Source organism: Aulonocara stuartgranti, assembly GCF_965226115.1.
Source record: "Aulonocara stuartgranti genome assembly, chromosome: 11".
NCBI lineage: Eukaryota > Metazoa > Chordata > Actinopteri > Cichliformes > Cichlidae > Aulonocara > Aulonocara stuartgranti.
In genome coordinates, this window is record NC_138947.1 from 14017636 (window position 1) to 14039064 (window position 21429).

The 21429-nt window shown below is 42.7% G+C and overlaps 2 protein-coding genes across 6 annotated transcripts; both read left to right on the top strand.

The window, feature by feature from the left end:
• Positions 1-1123: 1123 nt before the first annotated feature.
• On the top strand, positions 1124-11548 carry ntd5 (ntl-dependent gene 5). The gene is made up of 8 exons (XM_082550656.1): positions 1124-1257; positions 2252-2386; positions 2758-2949; positions 9016-9133; positions 9589-9665; positions 10274-10456; positions 10632-10829; positions 10934-11548. The coding sequence occupies exons 1-8, from the start codon at positions 1191-1193 to the stop codon at positions 11014-11016; spliced, it is 1053 nt and encodes a 350-aa protein (XP_082406782.1). The 5' UTR covers positions 1124-1190; the 3' UTR covers positions 11017-11548.
• A 62-nt stretch (positions 11549-11610) lies between these two features.
• LOC309716696 (uncharacterized protein) lies at positions 11611-18602 on the top strand. 5 transcript variants are annotated; one of them, XM_082550654.1, is made up of 4 exons: positions 11611-12078; positions 12674-12711; positions 12807-15233; positions 17484-18602. In XM_082550654.1, exons 3-4 carry the CDS (start codon positions 12831-12833, stop codon positions 17844-17846), a joined length of 2766 nt encoding a protein of 921 aa, XP_082406780.1. In that variant the 5' UTR covers positions 11611-12078; positions 12674-12711; positions 12807-12830; the 3' UTR covers positions 17847-18602. The 5 variants fall into 5 exon arrangements, with proteins under 5 accessions (XP_082406780.1, XP_082406777.1, XP_082406781.1 ...); XM_082550651.1 differs by lacking the exon at positions 12674-12711 and having other exon boundaries at positions 11611-12422; XM_082550655.1 differs by lacking the exon at positions 12674-12711 and having other exon boundaries at positions 11611-12082.
• Positions 18603-21429: the final 2827 nt, after the last annotated feature.

Below are 21429 nucleotides of genomic sequence, written 5' to 3' on the forward strand. Positions count from 1 at the left end.
TCCACTTCTTCTACAGAGACTTCTGTTTTCTTTGACCGGGGATTTCACAAACGTGGCTCAGTAACTTGAACATGATGTTCACTCAGACCAACTTGACCTTTCATCATGACCGTTTTCTCACCTGTGCATGGACTGTGCACACTACTGATACGCTCCTTGTTGGTTTATCTGCCTTTATCACCTCATTCAGTGATTGTTTGCTCTCCTAACAGGATTTTAGTCTCCTGTATCTTCACCGATGTGGTTGATAACTCTTATAGTGACTCTTAACTGATCAACTGCCCTGCTGCATCAGTAGTGTCGATGATGCCCAGCCCACCAGTCAGTGCTGGTTGTTTGGATGTAGTATGAGATTTCCTCCCCCCCCCCCCAAAAAAAAAAAAAAAACACAAATAAAAGATTGTTCTCATTAATCACTGCGCTGTTTGTGGTTGCTTCCAAGTAATCCAGAATTGAATCAAAGCCCAGTTTTGAAGGCAAGACGACAAAGGTTAAAAATTCAGGGTTTTTTTTACTTAAGCTGATAACCAGACTGTGATACGTGGTGAAATGCACCATGTTGTTTTGATATCCTCCCTGTTTGTTCACATTGTGTACATTCCTTAATTGGCAAAACAGTTCAAATACCAAGTCTTGCCCAACTGAGGCAGTTCTGGTTCCTGTAAATAAATTTAAAGAGTGTTTTATGCATTTTATAATTAAATGCACACTACGTTTAAGAGACTGAGTTAGAGTATATAAGGTAAGATAATGTAAAAAAGTTTATATGATGGGCTATGCGTAAGATAAAGCATTAAAAAAGCCACACTGACCTACTTTGGTGCTCACACACACACACACACATATATATTGCATTCAATATATAAAGTCAAATCTATCAGTTTCTTCCTTTTATAGCATTTCCTGTTTGTTAATTCTCTGTGTGGACAGTAGTTATGCATATGTCACCCCCTTTATCTGTTGTCTCAACAGAAATGGGTGAAAGGTCCTTCAGAGTGGAATTTTCCTCACTTTTCTCCTCCTCAACACGAACCAGATGTGTGCTCCTGGGCTGTACCCTCTCTCTCTCCACTTCTCCCTCTCTTTCTCTTTGGACCTCTCCCTCTTTCTCCCCCTCTCCCACCCTTTGTTCCCCCCTTCCTTAAAAATGCTGCATCTGCGTGTCCCTTGCTCATATCCTCGCTCCAAAGATGGACCGTGCACTGCTGCTGCTGTCCATGTGGGCTCTGACTGGAACCGTATCCCTGCAGGATTCAGGTAAGCCCTCCATCACTTTCACCTGGAAGAGCACTGATCCCTGCATACACAGTTAACGCAGCTGGACTGAATGCTCTTTAGTGATGCCATTAGGATTTTCCCTGAAATGCTTCATCTTTCTCTAAGTTGTAGTTTGAAATTTAGGTGAGCACATAGCTCGGATACAGACGTACGCAATTAGTCAGTTGGAAAGTGGCAAATGTTGGTCATAGTGTACTAATTAAGAAACTAAGATTTTATTTTAATGTTTATTTTGTATGTATATTTTGCACGTAGCCTACATCATAAATGTATGGCTTTCTAGTCAGTAGTTAATGATTGCAAAGCTGTTTTGGATCATTGTTTACCTTCACATGAACAGTTCCAAGTCTTCCATAATACTGGCCTGCATTTCATAGTGACTAATTAGTTATATAATATCATAGGTGCTAAATATGTATGCCATGTCTGGAACGATCATATGCTGCGCATTCATGTTTTTTGTGTGCACATGTGCTTTTGAGCAGAGTGAATACAGCAGCGCACACATTTTCATTCTGAGAATCGAAAAATGGGGCACCGAGTTTGTTTCCCCCACATCCCCTCCCCTTTCCGTCTCAAATGACAAGGTCATGTTGATGTTTATGTACAGTAATTCACTGTGGTTTTTATGATGTATGACTCAGAATTGCATGAATTGCATTTTAGATAAAGTTTCTCACACAAACACACTCACTTTTCAGTGAAGAACAAGATTGATAGCTGAAAGGCACAGAGCAGCAAAGCCCGCCATCGAAAAACCTCTTCGTTCTGCAACCTGGGTGGCAAGTGTTTGCCCGGCCACCCACACTGAATTTGCTTTCCTTCACAGAGAAAACAGAGCAGAATTGGCAAACAAAATCTCTTTACGACACAGCGTTTGTCTTTTTTTCCCTTTTTTTATGGGGGGCCATGAATGAAATAGGAGTAAACAAAGGGGCAATTACTGTGTAACAGTGTGTGGGTATCACAACAGGGTCATGTCCGGAGAGGCTTGTGGGAGAGGAGGGAAGGAGGATGTGTCCACGACCCTGCAAAGCTGACAGTGACTGTGGCAGCAAACGCCAGTGTCTGTGTGACGGCCAGTGTGGTCTCAGCTGTGTGGCTCCAGGTAACTATTTGTATGCATGTGTGCTGTCAGTTCTCACTTTGAAAAGCATTGTGGGCTCAGCTATTAAAAGGGTGTGTGTGTGTGTGTGTGTGTGTGTGCGTGCAAATGCGTACGCATACGCAGCTGTGCCAACATACATCAGTGTGTGTGTGTTTCTTGATGGAAAATAAAATAAAAGCCTTATGCCAGTGCTGAACAGAAGCTTTTTATTATGCTTCTGTGCTGTAAAAGGGAGCACTGTGCGTGTATCCAGACTCATTATACAGCCTCATTTGTGCTCTTTTCATTTGTCTCCTGCACATTCTCTGAATTGTTTTGTTCCCTGCCTCTTGTTTTCTCTCCTCTCTCTGGACCATCTCTTTCATCCTCAGGTCGTACTTGTCCCTGGCCTCTACCCCACAGCGAAAACGCAGAAGCTCGCCTCCTCTCTCCCACTCACTCCTTTTCTGCCCTGCTTGAAGTGCGCTGCAAGCCAGGATTCACATTGCCCAGCGGCATGGATGCCACTATTCGGCGTTGTCAGGGTGACCGACAGTGGAGTGGCGATGAGCCCATCTGCACAGGTAGGTTTGAGGTCACGGGAAAATGTTCTTTGGTTCGGGTTTCTTCCTGACAGGTAGTGGTCAGTTGGAGGTCTATGCAGTGAACACACACAGCTGTTTGTGGGTGTATATGTGAGACGAGAAATCCAGAAACCCCTCTGTGATTTGTGTCAACGTAGACATTACACAACTGGGACCTATTCTCCCCATCACCATAGCAACCAGAGCCTCGGTTATTCAGAGTGGGTCTGAAGATTTTACCATTGAACTGTCGAGAACTTTAAAAAGGAGACAAAAGCTGAATACACAGCTGTGTCTGTGCATGCATACAGTATGTCTTACATGTTTCTTATCTTAAATACAAAGAATATGCATTTCAAAAAATATGTGTGCAAGAACATATACGTGTGCAACATTTAGAGGTAAACAAGTTCAACACAAAGATACACAAGCATGTTTTATTTGTTTTTTAGAAAACAAAAATGTAGAACGTCCCAGAGCATCGCAAGCTGCCTTTTTTACTTCATGGGTCATGTTGAATAATCCCAACATTTGGATTCTTTCGTAAGATTCATAAATGCCACGTTACATGTAAGGGCAAATAATCTGGAATTTATGGACCAACTCAGAAAGTGGAAGAATTACAACTGTTTACTTACTGACATTTGAATTAGTGGCAAAACATAGTGTTACAGAAAAACAGTGTGAGCGAGTCATTAAAGCAGATGAGAAAACACCAGAGAAAGAATTCAAGCTAGATAGAGATAATATTGCTAATCAGCTAGTGAGCCTTCTAGATGGATCATACATTTCTTATCACTCATTAGTTATTGTGTTACTGTGTTAGATGATGGTACAAAACACACCCGCATGTTCTGCAGGGTTCTCTGGCTTCCTCCCACAGTCCAAAGACACACAGTTCGTGGGGTTAGGTTAATGGAAAAACTCTAAATTGCCCAACGTGAGTGCAAATGGTTGTCTGTGTCTATGTGTTAGCCCTGCAACAGACTGGCAACCTGTCTAGGTTGTACCCTGCCTTTTGCCCTAAGACAGCTGGGATAGGCTCCAGCCCCCCACGACCCTGAAAAGGATAAGTGGAAGATAATGGATGGATAAATAAAACTAATGGCAGCCTCTGTAGGAATCTTGCATTTATATAGCCTTCTAAACTAAATCAGAAACACTTAATGTCAAAATATTACATCAGCAATGTTGAACTGCCATGACAGAAATGGAGAAGCACACAACTGCCAACAAAGAAACATTTTATTTTTAATAAAAGAAACATAAAGAAAGAATAAAAACTAGCTATGGTGTATGAAGTCAGTCCTGTTGGGGGTGGAGGCAACATTATTTAGTGCAAGAAAACAAACTAAGGAGCAATTACAACCAAAAACAGCCTCTTACAAAGGAGAGACACAGTAATTGAGCTCTGAGGGCTTTTACAGATCATTGGCACACTGGGCTCAGGTGTTTCCAGTGATGCTAATTGGGAACAAACCACACCTCCTCTCCAGTACCTGCTGGAAGGATCTGCCACACAGAAAGCAGAAAGGTAGGCAGTGTATTTGGTGCTATAAACAGATGATTCCCTGTTTCCTCCGCTGAGATTTATCTTTTATTTATTTATTTTTTTGCCACGCAGAGCTGAGTCAAAATTTAAAGTTATTATCTCAAAAATGTCTATTTCCTCAGTGGTGAGTCAATACGTCACAAATTTGAGATAATAACCTGAAATTTTAACTTATAGATGACAATTTATTTATTACAGTGGCTTCCATAGCAACAGGACTACCATACACAAGAGCTGAGATGAAAATGTGCTCACTATAGCAGACTTGCTTCTTGTCTGCAGCTCATGTGTGTGTTTTTGGAAACTGTGTTTGTAACATTATTTGCTTGTTTCAGTTGTATTTATGCTGCTGCTGAACTAGAGGGCAAGATGCAGTCTACATATGGTCAAAATTATAATGTAAGGCTAGACAAAATAAACCTACCACAAAAACCAACAAGGCAAAAAAGACTAATTACGGCCTGAAAGTGTAATCACGCATAAACACAGGTTCAACTAAAACTTTGCTCATGCTGTGTTTAAAGATATAGGTTGGTACTAGATCTATAATAAACATGTGACCAGCGTATTGGAAACAGAAAGGCATTTATATAGTACTCTTCTGGTCTTACTGACCACTTAAAGCGTTTTAGACTGCAAGCCACATTTAACCATACATTTGAAACCTAACATGCCTGTCTTTGCTCTGTGGGAGGAAGACAGCGTCCTTGGAGGGAACCCACGCAGACACACAGAGAACATGCAAACTCTGCACAGAAAAGCCTCGGGAAGGTTTGAACCCAGAACCTTCTTGTGCTAAGGCGAGCGTGCTAACAACAGAGAAAGAGCGAGAGGGAAGAACAAATGTCAATTCAAAGAGAGCAAGTTCAAAGGCCTTCGATTTGTGTTAATTTACAACCAAAGTGCTTCTCTGCCCCAAGGTAACCGTGTTGTTCGAATCAGGCTTGTGAGCGGCAATGTAAACTGACAACAGACTCCAGAGTTTATAAAAAATACATTGCTTATTTAAATTATTACATATCCAAAGTTAAAACCCAGAAGACAGGGTGTTAAAAAGCAAACCTACTTGAAGACTACTGCACTGCCACTGCAAGCACTGTGGGCTGCAGATATTTTATGTTTCTGTCTCATGAAATATAGAAAAATAAGTGTTGATTCTGAATTGAATTCAAACAAAAGGCATCCTCACTACTTCACCTCTATAAAGTTGCAGCGTGCAACATAAGGTTCTTCTTAGTATCTCCCCAGACCTGATCAGTACTATTGCTTAGGTCAACCTGTCAACGCTCATGATAACAATGTAATTCAGCTTTAAAGGTCTGAGGCCTGTTACATTCATCGCCCACCTGCAGCTACATGCTTTCCTAGAAATCCTCAACCCTGCTGCGTTTCAGTCTCACCCTCAGGATTTTTTCACCAATTCAGAGATGAAATAAGGATACAATTCTCAGCTCGCTCGTAGAGTATCCTCCTTCTGAGAGACAGGCAGAAGGTAGGTGGGTTTAGAGCGTGTGAGAGTGTTTGTATTGTGTGTCCTTTGCATGTGTGTTAGAGTGTGAGCCGAGCTCCTTCGTGCCTGCTGAGAGGCAGTGGGCGGCAGATCACTGTCAAAGTGGCACGGAGCTGCGTGCACGCTGCGCCAGCGAGAGCGAGTGTGAATGCGGGTCTGATGTGAGTGAGGGTGTGCGTTTAACAACACGTAGAGAGGTAGATGTGTGTGTGTGTGTGTGTCCAAGCATTACTCATGCTGGGGACATGCCTTCCTTATGGGGACAAAAATCAAATCAATGCATTTGAAATCAATCTAGTTTAACATATAAATGTGAGGGGTAGAGTAAGGTTGGGTTTAGGTCAGGATTAGGCAAATAGTAGTCATAGTTGAGGTTGAAATAAGTCTCCAGGAAATTAATGTGTCAATGCGCTGTGAAGTCAGATACACGACTGTGTTTGTGTGTGCTTGTGTGTGTGGGCGACAGATTACAGTCTGAAAGCTCTCTTGCTCACGCTGCTCGAGGCCTTTCTGTTCCCAGTTCTCTTCTCCTCTGCTCTTTCTTCTCATCCTCTTTTCCTCTCATCTCTTTCTCCTCTCATCCGCTTCCATCCGAGGCCTCTGATAAGGTCTCTCTCTACAATAGGAGCCAAGGACAAGTGTGCAGCTCTAGGCTTTTCAGCTTGTGTTGTGTGGATATGTCTCTGTGTATATTTTTATTGGAAAAAAACCCCATAGTATAAAGAGGTCTAAAGTATATGGGAACCGTGGTGTACCGTTACATCTTTCATCTCGGTCTAATTGGTGCATATTTAGCGCTGTTTCGTTGAATAAAAAACAAAACAAAACATCACAGTTTTACAGCTTTTAGAAGATGAATTTGGTATACCTGCTTTATAGCACTTTGGTGCTGCAGCCTGTGTGGGTGGCAGCGGTACAAGGTAGGAGCAGGGCGGTATGTGAAAACAGAACTCTGCTTCGGGCTCTCAACTGCAGCCAAACAGTCGTAACTCTCCCTCTCCCATAGGTCCCTTTACATTCTCACATTAACGTTTCTCGGTTTCAGATACCAAGATAGCCCTCGGGCGAGCGCTGTCTCTACCTTTCAAAGCCGTGTTCAGTTTTGAAACCCCGCGCTTGATGCAGCTCAGGTCACTCCAGCCTCTCTCCAAGCACCACTCTTGATATTTATATTTCCACAAGCGTGAGGCACTCAAACATCTAGGAATGAACAATGCCAGGTGTTATACAATCACAGTTAGAGCTGTGAGCTCGGGGACGTGCGGGGCGGCGTTTCACCTGCTCGTCGAACTTTGATTTATTATCTAAGAAGGCCTGTTTCAACTTGAATAAAACAAGACACTGTGTCAAACGCCTCTGTGGGTCACAAACTATATGGAAACCTTGGTTAACACAAGTCAAATGAGATGACATGATGGCTGGTCCTGCTCTCTGTTTTTCTTCCTGTTTCATTTCCTTCAGGTTTTTTCTTGATTTTCTTCACACATGGGACGAGTTTGCATTCAGGGCTTTTTGTCACAGCGGCTCCTTAAGACGCAGATATTTTAACCCAAACTACCATCTTTTCCTAAAACTAGCTATTAGGTCGTCATTGCCCAAAACTAACCAAACTATACTCTGATAGCAAACTCTGATAGTAGATTTTACCTTTCTTATCACATCTATGTCACTCAATCGAGGGCTTTTTTGGGGTCATTGTGAGTCATTATTATCATTCACTTAATATACTTAATGTCTTGGAAACAAATGCATGAGGACATGTATGCTATTGAATGCTTTACTCTTGCAATGACTGCAGTTTTGTGCACTTTTGTGCAGTCTGATCTTTAGATGTTTATATGTACTCCTGCAGTCTGTAATGCCTGTGATTATAGTTAGTTAGCAGATGAATGGAGTAGAGTAGACTGGGTCTTTTCTGCCACTGAAAAATCCTGCAACAACAACACAATAATAATATTAATGTTTTTCCTAAAAAGTGCAATATTTGCCAATGAAGTGTAGTTCAGAGTCAGCGTACCAGTAGATACAGAAAAGAAACTGCATTTGGAGAATGACAAAGGTGACTGTGTGTATTTTGACTTTGTACACTGACTTACCATTTTGTGGTTACATCTTGCTAGTACTGAGCTGGACCCCCTTTAACCTTCAAAGCTGCCTTAATCCTTCGTGGCATAGATTTATCAAGGTGCTGGAAAGATTCCTCAGAGATTTTGGTCCATATTGACGTGACAGCATCCCACTGTTGCTGCAGCAATAAAGGGATGGACATGGTTAGCAACAATACTTTGGTATACTTTGGCATTTAAAGGATATCCCTCTGGAACATCATACCCCCACCACCAGCCCGAACTGCTGATACAAGGCAAGAAATGTTGCGGCAAGAATCGAGACTCATCAGATCAGGCAACATTTTTTTTCCAGTCTTCTACAGTCCAGCGTTGGTGAGCCTGAGTGAACTGAAGGCACAGTTTCCTCTTCTTAGGTAACAGGAGCAGTATATGTTATGGCTGCTGTAGCTCAACGCTGTGCGTTGAGAGAGGCTCTTCTGCATATCTTAGTTGTAACACGTGGTTATTTGAGTTACTGTTGTTCTACTATCAGCTTGAACTATTCTCCTCTGACCGTTGGCATCAACAAGACATTTTCACCCAGAGAACTGGCTACGAGTGGATATTTTCTCTTTTTCAGATCATTCTCTGTAAACTCTAGAGATGGTTATGGTGGAAAATCACAGTAGATCAGCAGTTCCTGAAATAAACAGACCAGATACAGAGTCACTTGAGACACCTTTCATATTCTGATGCTCCATTTCAACTTCAGGAGGTCGACACGATCATGTCTATATGATCAAATGCACTGGCTTACTGCCATGTGATTGGCTGATTACATATTTGCATTATCAAACCGGTGAACTGATGTACCTAATGAAGTGGCCAGTGAGTGTATTTTATAGATAGCATGTTTAACCTGCCATTCACTGCCTCTTGTCTTCTTTGACTATCAGAGTCACCTGAACTTGCTGCTGTCCAGACTTGCCCTCTGCCCGAGGAAGTGACCAACACCTTCAGCATTCAGGGAGACGCTGCTGTAGGAACATCCATCCGCTACAGCTGCCTGTCTGGGTGAGGGCAGGGTTAACGTTGAGTGTGAATGTGCGGGGGTCTCAAAACTTGAAATGCCACAGAGATGGAAATGGAGGAAGTGAGAGAACGGAGACGGAGTGTGAAGAAGAGGGAGGGAGTGAAGGGAAGGCTTGAATACAGCAGAGGTGTGATGAGCAATGAATGGCAGGGAATTCATTTTGATCTCCCAGCTGACAATCTCTCCATTGAGCTAACTAGGTCATTACAGTCTAATCTTGTATTGACTCCCCTTTACGCACTGACTCATCTCACAGGATAAGATGAGCCTGAGTGGATGTGTCAGCCAGAGAACTGTGCACACAAAATTTAGTCACTCTCACAGAGAGACGGTGGAAAAAGGAAACATTTACACCTTTTTCTCCATCACATTTAGTCAGTACTGTACATGTCGCACCACCGTCTGTCTCCATCACTCTTTCCTTTTTCTCCTGCAGGGCGGATATAGTGGGGAGCAGGGAAAATTTCTGCCAGGAGAATCAGACCTGGCAGTATCCTCACCCGATCTGTAAAAGTAAGTGTACAGGGCGTCCTGTGCTGACTAACCATCATGTGTGAACATGCATGTGTGCTACGTTTTCTTCACTCTTAGTGTAACTTCATCCATTTTTTTAGCAGGTTAGCAGAAAATGCTTGGGTAGCGAATGATCAAACTGAGTCTAAATATAACATCAGCTCAGAAATGGTTTGTTTTTCCATCATTTGTAGCATGCATGCATTTCTGAGAGCTGATATTTAAGAAATACTGAATCAGAGAAGCCAGACAGAAACACACAGACACTCTCAGGCATGCATCTTTCAGGAGCTACTGCTCCGTTTTGCAGTGCTTCTCTGCCATCGTGTGGTCAAACCTGGGATTTCATGGCCTGTTTAACAGAAATGGAAAATTCTTTGAGGATAGTTCTCGAATCAGGCCAACGGGAGTACGGCTGGGCCTGTCATTTATTAAAACATGTTAAAGATAAGAGCGAGGTTACTTCAGTGGAGTTTCAAGGTTTTAAACAATGATGAAAAATTGAGCAACTGTGCATTTGTCCTGTGAAATAGTAACTCTGCTCCTGTGTTTTAAATGTCAGCAAACCTTCTGATTAAGTTTACTGATAAACCTGCTTTCTTCAATAGAAGTGTACTGCCAGCCTCCTACAGAGGTGGAGCAGGGCTATGTAGTGGCTGTCCAAAAGACTGAGTATGAAGTGGGCTTTGACATCCACTACCTGTGCAAAAAGAACTTCCTCCTGGATGGACCCCAGATGATCACCTGTCTGTCCAATGGCAGCTGGAGTGCGCCGCCCCCGCACTGTAGAGGTGAGGAACGATCCAATCTAATATCCGGACTATTTAACAAAGCTGAAGTAAAATGTAGAGAGACACCTTTGCATAAAGTCCTAGAAACTCAAATAAATGTGCACCTACACACGGCAATTAATAAACACAGCATTATGTGTCTGATACTTTCATACCTTGTTGGTCACCCTCACAGCTCGTTGTCTCATTCCTGCCGAGCGAAGCCGCGTGATGATTGGTGGCGTGAAACGCTGGCCGTTTGATGTTACAGATGCCATGGTTCCCCACGGGGAAAACATGACGTTCTTCTGCAAACATTCTCGTAAGCAATGCAGCTTCACCGCAACCCAGACCTGCTTTAATGGAAAGCTGCAGACACCAGCCTGCTACCTTGGTAAACCTGCACCAGCCGCCGTGCCCGGTTCTTTGTCACGTGTAACTAACATCTGTAACGCCATGAAGTGTTTCTAATAGTTGTGCAATCTTATCGTTCTTCAGAGCCAACGTGGCTGCAGTATAAACTCTTTCCTCATCGGCTGGTCTCGGAAATTGAAGCATGCGAGCCCGGCGACGTGGAGTAATGACCTGCACGTCTGATCTCGACCCACCCAGCGCTCATGACAGACACTGTGCCACAATTCGAGCACTTCCAAAACACACGCCCTCCGTACACCTCCTCCCTGACCGCTCTGCAGCTTCTCTGTAACCATCAGAGCTACAGTTAGTTAGATGCAGGGACTATTTTTTTGATTTCACAGCTTTTGTGGATCAGCAGCCTAAGATGTCTTTCTTTTGGCCTCACGGGGTTTCACCACTGCTCTCAACTTTCCTCTCTTTGCCCTGAATACTATTCAACTGCAGGCATAACTGTGAAGTAATTCAACCAAATTGTGCCATAGATGCAATCTATATGTAATCATGACTGTGTGTGTGTATAATACAGTAGTACCAGCTATACCCCTGACGATACCTTCATGTAACCTAATTCATAATGACTCGACTCTGTGATGTTTCACTGTGTGATCTTTTTTCTTCTGTTGAGCCTGACGCATCAAGTCTCAAAGCTTGTAAGTTTTTAACATGAGAGATTTGAAATAAAATATTGTCAAAATGCTTTGCTCTCCAGCTCTTTGATGGCAAATAAAACCCTCCTGTGTGATTCCACTTTACCTCTCCTGCTTTGCCCCCTTCTCTTTGATTCTTGGGAGCACAGAGAGCCTTTCTTTGCAGGCTGCAGGTTCAACAGTACTCATAGGCTGAACATGGCTACTGGTCGGACCCGGTAGGCTGCGACACCATAGCAACTCCCCTTGACCCCTCCCTCCCACAGCATTCGCAGCATCACCCTTTACACTGCACAGTCATATTTGGTCCTCCGGAAATATCCACAGCTTGGGTAAGCCAGTCCCTATGCAGCGAGAGTATGGGTGGAGTATAGTTTAAAATCCAGTTTTTAAATGTATCGAAAGCGTGTCCGGCACAACACCGGCTCTGACAGCACGGCTGGAATAAATGACAGCTCACCGGGAAAGTTTGTCCTAAAGCTGCGCTCGCGGTATCTCGGACCCTCGGCTCTAAAATGGCTGGCTGTGGGTCCGAGGAAGCTCCGGTGCAAGGGGAAGGATCCGCTCCACGCCACGACTGTGTGTAAATATACATGGGGGGTTTTTCTACTCCGACGCGCGCGTTTGCGACAGCGTTGTCCCAGGTCCGAGAGCCGTCAGGGCGCACACGCGGAATAATAATAACGTTGGCATTTCGGACCTAGGACTGTGCGTAATGGCGTCCTCCGCGGATAGTTCTTCTCGGTTTATAAGCAGAAAGGGGGTAGAACAGGCTGGTTCTTGCGAGCTTAACCGGGTATGAATAATGTTCTGATGCGAATTTTATAATGGAAGGTTTCATCATGTATGATGAATGTGGACGGAAGAAGTGTAAGCCAGGAAATGAAATTTCACTCGCATCATTCGGACCCTTCTGTACTCCGGTGCGTTTTTTTTCATTATCGGTGATCCGTCGTTAGGAATTGTGAGCTAAGATTTGGGATCATGTAAAGTGACAGCACGTTTGCTGTTGAGGAAGAGGGTCATACGAGTCGTTCATCGTTTCGGCCCGAGGATTTAGGTTGAATAGTCTGCACGCTGCTTATAATATCACAGCACTAGTGGGTTTGGGCATTTCGCACTAAAGTTGACCCCAATAATCCCCAGACTTTCTTCTTCTTCTTCTCCCATCCAGCCAACTAAGGATATTTATTTAATAATCTTCCTCTCCTGGTATAAGCAAAAGGCTATAATTAAAATGCACATTTTCTTTATTATAATTGTCCTTATTTTAGTGTCTAATCTATTATTTTACTTTTATTTAAAAGAAATATAACTAGGTATGCCCCAAAATGGATTCTCAGTTGGCTTCAGTCCTGACCAGTGGCAGCCTGGATGTCCAAAATGGCAGCCAGTGTGGAGAGGGATCAGGGCCAGTGACAGAGACTTTATTGGACCCAAAGGACGAAACTGCATGCAGTACTGTACCAGGTAACCTCCAGCCATGCCCTGTCATGGCAGCAGTGACCATCAGGCAAGATGCTCTATCAATCAATGGGAAAAAGCCAGAGGTGGGCGGGACTTATGAGCCAGCCTCTCAGGAAACAACTAAGATTGGTGGGCTCAGACAGCCAATTACAGTAAAGTCTGGAGTGCCTGTTTTGCACAGCCAGCCAATAAGAATCAAAATTGTTGTCCCTCCACGGTGCAAGAAGCCAATCACAAACTCTGCTATCAGCCTGACCAAAGACTTTGCTCTCTCAGAATTTCAGGGACCCGTGTTGGTCTCTGCTGAATCACAGAAGAAACGTGAAATCTGTGTGCCAGCTGTTAAAAATGAAGGAGAAATCATGGAAGTTACTTACCAGAAGACTGAAGAAGAAGCCGAAGCATTTCTTGAGACAGAAGCAGAGAAACGGGATAAATTGTGTAAAGACCGAGACATTTTGGATGTTAAAATTGTCCACATTGATGGGTCGGAAACTCCTTTTACTGCTAATACAGTTAAGTTTTTAAGTCAGCCGAGGATTAAAGAGGAAACTACAGAGAAGGAAATTCAGAAAAATGTTCCTTTAATTTTGCGAGAAATGGACTTGAAGTGTTGCAAAACATTCAATGAGGTTGAAACGGAGGAGCAGATAGAACCTCTGGACCTGAGTTTGCCCAAGAAAAGGGAGAGCCGAGAGAGGCGATATGGGCGTTTCTTGGATGACTCGGGCTGTGAGAGCTCTCTGATCATGGAGGTGGATGAATATGAGGGAGAAGGAGACAGAGACATAGTAGAAGAGGACGATGAGGGATGCGGCACAGATACTCTTGAAGATGCTCTTCTGTCTCCCTCTTTCTTTTCTACCTCTGTTTTGACCTCTCTCTCTTCGATAGACTGTGACACTGAAAATCTTCTTCTCATCGATGACCAGGGAATTCCGTATATGCTCAATCCGGATGGACTCAAAGTGCCACAAGTCAATGCTTCCAGGGTGGAGGATTCTCAGTCTGATCATGCTAATTCAGAAGAAGCAGAAGGAAAGGAGTCGTCGCTTTTGGCACCGTTAGCAGGTCCCAACCAAAGTACAGATAATGCCCTAAATGCACCTTCTGGTGATTTTTACCCCTCGCCACCCCCTATCAGTGATTCTTCATCACTAGGTGATGATCAGGATAAAGCTCCAGAAGTCTTCACAAGTTTGATTACAAACGCAAACCCTTCAGTGGCTGCAGAGCCGAGCGTTAAAGCTGTTCAGGATGCCAGCTCTGTTTTGTCCCCTTCCTCTGGGATATCAGTCCCCACCCAACCCATTCAACTTGTCGCAAATCCTGCAGGCAATGCTCCTGTTCTCCTCCTGTCCTCCTCTTCTCACCTCTCCTCGGCTTCACTCGGTCTTTCTCTTCCCCTTTCAGTTACTCAGACTTCACATGGTGCTTCCACTCCCGTGTTTCTTCTCCTTTCCTCTGTACCTTCTTCCTCTGGTGAGTCCACCGCTACCTCCACCCCTATTGCTGTCCTCGACTCCTCGACCGGCCAGCTGTCCCAGATTACGGCCGCAGCTCCGGTCTCCCTTCCTCTGTCCTCTGGTCAGGTTAGCACATTGGGATCGCCTCTTCCTACACTGTCTCACCCTGTCATCAGACTCAGCCCCAATAACCCCCCTGTCATCCTGTCTGGCGTGAATAACATAAATTCTGGCTCCGTTCTTACGTCTCTCACTGTCCCTTCATCCACTATTGCTCTTCAGGATGACCACAGCTCAGTTCCTCTTATTCAAACTCAGATCACTTACTCTGAATCAAACCCTGGAAATGAAGCCATATCTGCTCAAGAGGTCTCCAATGAAAACAACAAGCCATCAAATTTTACAGCATCGTCTCCGAGACCGCCGTCTGCTAGTTTGACCTATGACTCTTTATCTCAGCCCGCCTCAGAATTAGACGCCCAATCACCTGACTCCAAATCAGACCTTCACTCTGAACATTTACCTCTGGATGACCATCTTTATTTCTCTAACACGGCTGCTCCTACCTCCCCTTCTATCGGACCTATCCTACCCCCTGGTAAACTTGACCCGCTAGATCCACTCTCTCCAGAGCAGTCACCCAACACCGCGGGCTCCCGAAGGGTGCTGTACTGCCAGCTGTGCCCGAGGGTCTTCTTTTACCTCTCCGACCTTGAGCGCCATGCCATTACCCATTCGCAGAAGAAGCCTCATGTTTGCCAGCAATGCGGCAAAGCCTTCAAACGCTCCAGCCATCTGCAGGTCAGCACAAGCTAATCATAACCATCATTTCATCCTAAAGACAAGTAATAACAAATGAATATGTTGGCCACTTGGGAGCAGCAAAAACAAACTTTAATATGTGTGTAAATGTGCAAATATTGTTCATGAACAATTAGCTGATTTATTCGAAAAGTACCAGCCACACTCCTGGAGACAAACCTGACATTGGTGCATTGACCTGCTTGGTACTAAACCACAGATGAAAGCTAGTCAGTTTAATAATATCAATACAGTACACCACAAAACTCTGGAGCCACTCCTCATTTCTTTATGTTATGCTAGGAAAATGGGTACAGAGATTTACTGAAACATGTGCAAACATGCAGCATATAAGGAAAAACAAAAAATTATTATTTGGTATCACTACCTTTATTCTTCAAAGTTTTCCAGGCTTCTTTAAGGACATTCAAAGCTTTTTGGGGGGATGTTGGCTGCCCTTGTTCTGTTCTCTGTAACAACAACAACAATAACTTTATTTGTATAGAACCTTTTAAAACACACAGTTCCAAAGTGCTTCATAGTTTGAATAAAACCAAGTATACATGTTCCAGCATATGGACACACAGTCAAACACACTCATTCTTACAAAAACACATCAAATGTGAACTATGGCCAAAAATAATGGGACGATAATTAAGGGGAAACTAACTATAATAATGACTTCTCCTGATTGGCTGATGAAGGGCGTTCCAACAACCTTAAAAGCTTGATCTTCTCCGGATTTAACATAAGTGTACGGAACAGGTAAGAAACCCTGATCATGTGATCTGAGAGGCCAACTGCTGTTAAAAGGTCTCAGTAGTTCTGCTGCAGGAGCGCAGCCACGCAGGGCGTTATATGTTACTGATAAACGTTTAGAATTCATTTGATTTTCCGTGAAGGGAAGCAAGAGTAGGGGTGATGTGTGAGTGGCAGCACACTTTTGAAAGCAGAATGCACTCCTTTCATTATGTTTAGTCCCCAGCACCTTCATTACTGTGGGCTGCCCACACTAAGCCAAGGGGGGCCCACAGTGGGGCTTATTGTAGGTCTGCAGCCTACCCACAGTATGCACACACTCCAGATGTGAGATGCCCCACTGGGACATTGCCGCCACCAACTTGTATGGCGTGTCGACCTGAATGCATCTCTCTCACACACATGCACAAAAGCTACAAGCCCACTGTCCGGCTCTTTGAGGTAACATCAGTAAAATCTGCAAACAAAATATCTGACATTCTCACTTAAAAAATAATTAGAAGTTATAGTTAAGTCTCAAAATAGCTGGCAGTCAGTTTTATTGTCCAAGCAGTTGTTTTAGCTCCTCTGTCATCAAACACCTGACATCTTACCCTCTTTCTAGGTGAAATATCAAACTTAGTCAAGCTGCTGCTCATCTACACACTTATGTAGAAGTTAAGCAGTAGCTATGGAGTTGATATTTAGAGATTTCTGCTTCAAATACCAGCGCCTGCTGAGGCAGACATTATCAGATATACTAAAAACTCACACAGTGAGCTAAAAGAGCCAACGACGCACTACGAAGATGAGAGCAAACACCGAAGGAACAGCTCACCTCTAAATCAAATACACATACGTTCCTCTGGACCTGTACTGCTTTTTATTTATCTAGATCGTTTTGGTGTGACTTACCGAGTTGTATTCCACTGAATATAATGGAACTACAGTAAATAGACTTTGCCTTGTGGGGCTCAAAGCACCAAAGATGTATAAAAACCTCAGCAGTCATGCTTCTTTTTCAAAATTATGGGCTGATTATTCCAAAATGCTTGTTATGAGCATTTTCATGAAGGAACTGTTATAATTCCTGCTCGTGTCAGCATGACAGACTGTAAACATTAATGGCTTCACCCCCCACCAGCTGAGATATAATTTTAGTCAGCTGTTTGCTTCTTTTGGTTGGCAGATGTAGACAGCAGAAAGAAAATAGTTTTACATGAAATTTCTCATGTATTTTTTTTTTCAGTTTGATGGTTTGAGAACCACAAGGCCCTTTAGTTCGTTATTGGTAAAAAGAAAGCAAACATCTCTACAGAGGATAGCTCCAGAATACAGCAAAATAAAAATAAACAACATTACAGACCAGAGGAAAAGATTCTTGGGCTATGATAGTTCATTTTTGCTTCACCGCCTCCCACAAGCCCTTTTACTTGCATATAAATGTCACTTAAAATGTTGTTTATATGCCTTTGAGTAATCATTTGGATGTTCGTCTCTCGTTTTAAACAGAGACACAAGCACATCCACACAGGCCAGAGGAACTTTGTGTGCCCCATCTGTGCCAAGCGCTTCAGGGAGGCAGGTGAGCTCCAGCGCCATCAAAGGGTGCACACCGGAGAGAAGCCCTACCAATGCCAGCTTTGCCACACGCGCTTTGCCGAGCGCAACACCCTCCGGCGGCACACCAAACGCAAGCACCCCTACCACCAAGTAGCCATGGAAATGCTTAACGAGAGAAGAGACAGAGGAGGCAGCCGAGGAGACGGAGGAGGCGGTGGTGTGTCAGGAGTCCAGGAGGAAGAGGAGAGTGCTGAATGGTACAGCTCCACTGTGTCTAATTTGGATAACTCAGAGTCTGAGGTGGAAACGTAACACTTTAAAGTAAAGGGAGTTAGGGGAGAAGTGCTGTTGATGATATCTAACTACAGTTAGACTCTGATCTTTTCTTTTTATTGACTAAGAATCAAAGAAGGGAGCACTTTCATATTTATTGTTTTTAATGTTAATTTATTTATATGAATGTATATTATTCCCATTCCATTTAAAGGGCCAAAACACAGCCTTCAAAGTCAGATGTGACTTTGAATTAAGGGAAAACTCATTCTTGAAGTCATGTTTTCTTTGTGTGTGTGTGTGTGTGTGTGTGTGTGTGTGTGTGTGTGTGTGTGTGTGTGTGTGGGAATTCATAACATTAATTAAAACGCTAACAAGTCCTCATGAAGTTGCGTTCCCATGCAATCCACGATGAAACCCTAAAGTGCTCGAAAAAGAAAGATAGCTTATGAACTAAACAATCCTCTGCTCTAGTCGTGTATATAAAGAGTACTACTTGTAAGAGCTGCACTTCTGCACTATCTCATATGAAAGATATAATCTTTCCTACCGTCAGACACACTGTGAGGAATTTGCACTCGTTTTCTTTGAACTCAAAAGTTATTTTTTTTACATTGTGTATGAAAACGCTTACTTTTAATTTCGTTGCCGCTGTTGATCTTCTGTATTTAATCCACATCCTGTAAGAGTTTGACCAAATGTTTTTTGAGTTATTCTAATATAAACTCTATATTCAATTTTGTTTTTGTTTAAATTTTGAATATTGTTAATTTATTGGTATTAAATTTTCACAAAGCTAACTCTCTGTTTCTGCTCTTTCTTTTCCTCCACTTTAAATAGTATAAACAGACTGTATTTACATATCGCTCCCACTGTTTTGAGCTGCTGTATAGAGTGTGTTTCTGTGTAAGGACACTGTGACCTGCAGGCTGGAGGAGCTGGAGATCAAACCACTGACCTTCCAGTTAATGAACACATAGTTCTGCTTGCTGAGCTCCAGCTGCCCCGTTTTTCAAAAACAAAAAAAAGCAACAACAAAAAAAAATCCTTTTTATGTGTGAAGCTACAACACAAAACCAAAATACACCCATTAAATTATAATCTGCTAACACAATTTTAATATATAAACTATTACAATTGAGCGTTACATGCAGACTTTTGCCAAAAACGAAACAAAAAAACTCTACATTGTATTAATTTCTCTAATATTTTACTAATTATAATACATTATAGCAGAAAGACATAACCCCATCCTCTCTCTGTGCTTGTTGCGATTTAGATACAAGTTTCAAGCGTCACAGTTTTCATCACAGTGATAATAAAACTGTCGCTTCCAGTTAAACTAAGTCTGGTTGAAGTCGGGTGATAAATGCAATCCATTTTGATCACAGTTCCATGAACTTATCCTGCTGCGCTTTTAGGGAAAAGGAGAATATTCCCATTAAGTTTGAACTAATCCTCAGTTCGTGTCTGATCACTTTTTTGTCAGAGAAGAACGGCTTTTACCCTCCTACAGGTAGTACTCTCATTCAGTATTTGCCTTCTTTAGTTTGGATCTTTGTGCCGAGGCGCTTAAATTCACTGTCAGAACATCAAATGGATTTCACTCTAAAATAGCCTGAGTTTTGAACACTCCCAGAATAAATGGCAATGATTACCCACTGATGAGCCACATATCCTCCAACAATTCCTTCCTACACCTTGGTGCTTTCTCGGGGCAGCGCTAATAAAAAAAATCTTAGAATGTTTTTCCACTCAAATGGCCTCCAGGGATATGAAAAGCATAATTCCCCAATAGTTTCCCATTCTTCTGCAGATACAACTATTTCCACTTCACTTTTCCATTCGTCTGTATGACTTTGGATGCTTACTTCTAAGAATTGCAAAGCCTCGATATTATTTTATATCTGCTTTCTTGTTTGTTTGTTGATAGGAAGACATTCAATATATCGGTTTCTGCTTGTTTCTCAGCCCCTCCTTATGATTTAATTTAACCTCTCCAAACCATAATTTTTCTGTGTATAAAGCAACAGTAGGCTGTTAGGTCTTTACTAGTCCATACTTTAACTGGCATCTTTTGGGGGGTAAAATCTGAGTCATTATGTTTTATTTCTCTCTCTAAGTCACATTTTTGATTACTTTCTGGCAAAATCTAAAGGCCAACTTTATTCTGGTGGTTTAAAAAAAAAAAAAAAAGTTCACTTTTTAGTTTCCTTTCTGCTAGCATAGCTCGTACTAGAGGTCCTAAAGTTTTACTGTTCTCTATCTCCTTCCACCTTGCTTTGTAGGGAGTTATTTTAGCTCAAGAGGTAAAGCTGGTGGTATGAAGGTTGATAGTTCGGTCCTTGGCTGCTTCAGTCTGCATGCTAAATCCAAGTCGCTCTCCGATGCATCCACTGGGGTATGAATGTTAGACAGAAAGCTCTTAAGCATAGAAAAAAGTGCTTGTATGAATGGATGAATGAGGCATGGTGTATAAAATGCTTTGAGTGCTCAGATAGAGTAGAAAAGCACCATATAAGAACCAGACCATTTATCACATTGTGGATTGCACAACACAGCCTCACCTTTCAAGTCTTTACACAGCATGAAGTTATTCTTCTTCTTAATTTGATCCATTTTTGCCAGCTTAATCGCCACAGAGGAGATTTACATGATTTCCTATGATTAAGGAAAAAACAAAACATTAAGATTCGTGGATCTGCTTGGGTGTGCAGGCTGACCACTTGGACAGCCTCCAGGGAGTAATTGAGTTTTTTGCACTCTCTCAATTTTCTGCTCCATTTAAGCCATGGAGCCTAAAAGAGGTAAGCTGGAGATAAGTTATTAAATACTGTATCGCTCAAATGACCTGACTGGGTCGTCATGGGCGTCCCATTCTTCATTTCTACGCCGGCCATTGTGCTGTTTGAGCAGCGTTGGCCTCCTGAAAGGCTTGTGCTGAGCACCATTGTGTTTTAGTTTAGGAAATTCACTTTCACAGAGGGTCAGTGGAAGGAGAAAGGTGTGCAGAGTGTGAGGATCAAAGGTTAACTGAGGAGTTTATTAAGAGTGGTTAATGTACTCCTGTGAAATGCCCTGTGCTCGCAGATAGCCGAGCATTAAAAAGCAGATATTTTAGCTTTACCTCTTTGAATTTTTTTAATTACAAGGAGACTTTAGGGATGTGTAAAAACTGAATATGGTATTAATTGCTTTGAAAAAAATAATACCACTTTATTACCATATTTTCAGCAGGAATTGCACTGCTATCAGTGCAGCTTCAGTTTACAATTTTCAAGTTTGTCTTAAAACAATGCTAACAAACCCCATTCGCACTGTGGGTTAGGACTGTAAGTAACTGTAATTGCTCCCCTTGTTCATGCCTGTGAGAGGATCCCTCTTAATGGCACTTCAGTGTAGAGATGGGGAACAAAATCCACAATCAGAGCTCGCTGTAAGAGCTCTGACATTAGGCTGAATTTAATACGACTCAGAAATCTAAATTTTAATGAAAGAGGTGGCTTACAGTATCTTCAGGAACCAAATTCTCTCTTTGTATTACTACTTTTCTGCCAAAGGCCAACAAGGACACACTGCCTATGGAAGCTAAAGTGTTAAAACCTTTTAACTAGAGCAAACA

Coding starts and splice junctions, on each gene's coding strand:
- LOC309716696 (XM_082550651.1), top strand. CDS start 12,831: ATGGATTCTCAGTTGGCTTCAGTCCTGACCAGTGGCAGCCTGGATGTC. Junction 15,234..17,483: donor AACGCTCCAGCCATCTGCAG/GTCAGCACAAGC, acceptor CGTTTTAAACAG/AGACACAAGCACATCCACAC.
- ntd5 (XM_082550656.1), top strand. CDS start 1,191: ATGGACCGTGCACTGCTGCTGCTGTCCATGTGGGCTCTGACTGGAACC. Junction 2,950..9,015: donor CGATGAGCCCATCTGCACAG/GTAGGTTTGAGG, acceptor TTTGACTATCAG/AGTCACCTGAACTTGCTGCT. Junction 10,457..10,631: donor GCCGCCCCCGCACTGTAGAG/GTGAGGAACGAT, acceptor TCACCCTCACAG/CTCGTTGTCTCATTCCTGCC.